Raw genomic sequence first — 1,250 nt, forward strand, 5'->3', positions numbered from 1 at the left:
CGCCCTCTCCGCCTCCCGTTGTCGCCATCTGCACTCGCGCCGCGGCGCCGGCAGCCGCGCAGCCCGCGCACACGCCGCAACACGCGGCGGCGCCCCTCTCTCGCAGGGCTCCCGGACGCCGAAGAAGCAGTGGTCGCTCAACGACTTTGACATCGGCAAGCCGCTGGGCAACGGCAAGTTCGGCAAGGTGTACCTCGCGCGCGAGAAGAAGACGCACTTCATCGTCGCGCTCAAGGCGCCCGAGAGGGTCCGAGAGGGTCCGAGAGTGTCCGAGGTTGCTGCACTTGCTGCAACCACATGGGCAGGGACCGGGCGGCCGCCAGCCCCCTCCCCGCCGGCCGCTCCCCGCCCGCCTCGGCCGCGCCGCCCGCCTCCCGACCCCCGCCGCCTCGCCGATGGAGATGCCTCTCCCCCCCAGCCCGCACTCGCCCATGGGACCAGCAGCCCTCGGAGAGCGGCCACGGCACTGCGCCGACGCCCCGCAGCAGCAGCACTCCCCACGGCCTGCGGCCCGCCCTCAGCCCCTCGCCGATGCAGCACTCGATGCAGCACTCGCATGGCCCTGCCCAGATGCTGCTTCGAGAGCCAGCTCACCGCATCTCCCCGCACCTCCCCACATCTCCCCGCCCCTCCCCGCCTCTCCCCGCCTCTCCCCGCCTCTCCAGGTGCTCTTCAAGAGCCAGCTCACCAAGGCTGGCGTCGAGCACCAGCTGCGGAGGGAGATCGAGATCCAGGCGCACCTGAGGTGCGCGCCACGCCCGTGCACGCCCGCCACGCCCGCCACGCCCTCGGGGGAAGGGGGGGGGGGGGGCTGCCCGCCAACCCCTCTTGCAAAGCAGTGGCTGGCCGTCAGCAGCACGCAACCGTCGCAGCAGACAGTCCGGGCGCTCTCCACCCCTCTCCCCAAAGCATGCAGCGCGTCAGCCCGCCCAAGATTACCCGAGATTACCCGAGATTACCCGAGATTACCCGAGATTACCCGAGATTACCCAAAGCATGCAGCGCGGCACAGCCCGCACGTCGGCTCTCTCGCTGCCTCGCTACGCCCCCCCCCCCCGACGCCCCGCGGCCCCGCCAGGCACCCAAACATCCTGCGGCTGTACGGCTACTTTTACGACCAGACGCGCATCTACCTCATCCTTGAGTTTGCGGCAAAGGGTGAGCGAGCCCCCCCTCCCCCTCCCTCCCTCCCTCTCCACGCCCCACCTCTTTTCTCTCTCCCTCTCTCTCTCCACCTCTTTCTGTGCACA

General features: G+C 70.4%; 1 protein-coding gene across 1 annotated transcript; it reads left to right on the forward strand.

Moving 5' to 3' along the window:
- Nucleotides 1-106: 106 nt before the first annotated feature.
- On the forward strand, nt 107-1,158 carry EMIHUDRAFT_125202 (hypothetical protein; the record flags this gene model as incomplete). The annotated part of the gene is made up of 3 exons (XM_005758615.1): nt 107-247; nt 666-745; nt 1,079-1,158. Coding segments are annotated over 3 exons (301 nt in total), but the record flags the coding sequence as incomplete, so codon positions are not given.
- Nucleotides 1,159-1,250: the final 92 nt, after the last annotated feature.

This window comes from Emiliania huxleyi (genome assembly GCF_000372725.1).
Source record: "Emiliania huxleyi CCMP1516 unplaced genomic scaffold EMIHUscaffold_8511, whole genome shotgun sequence".
NCBI lineage: Eukaryota > Haptophyta > Isochrysidales > Noelaerhabdaceae > Emiliania > Emiliania huxleyi.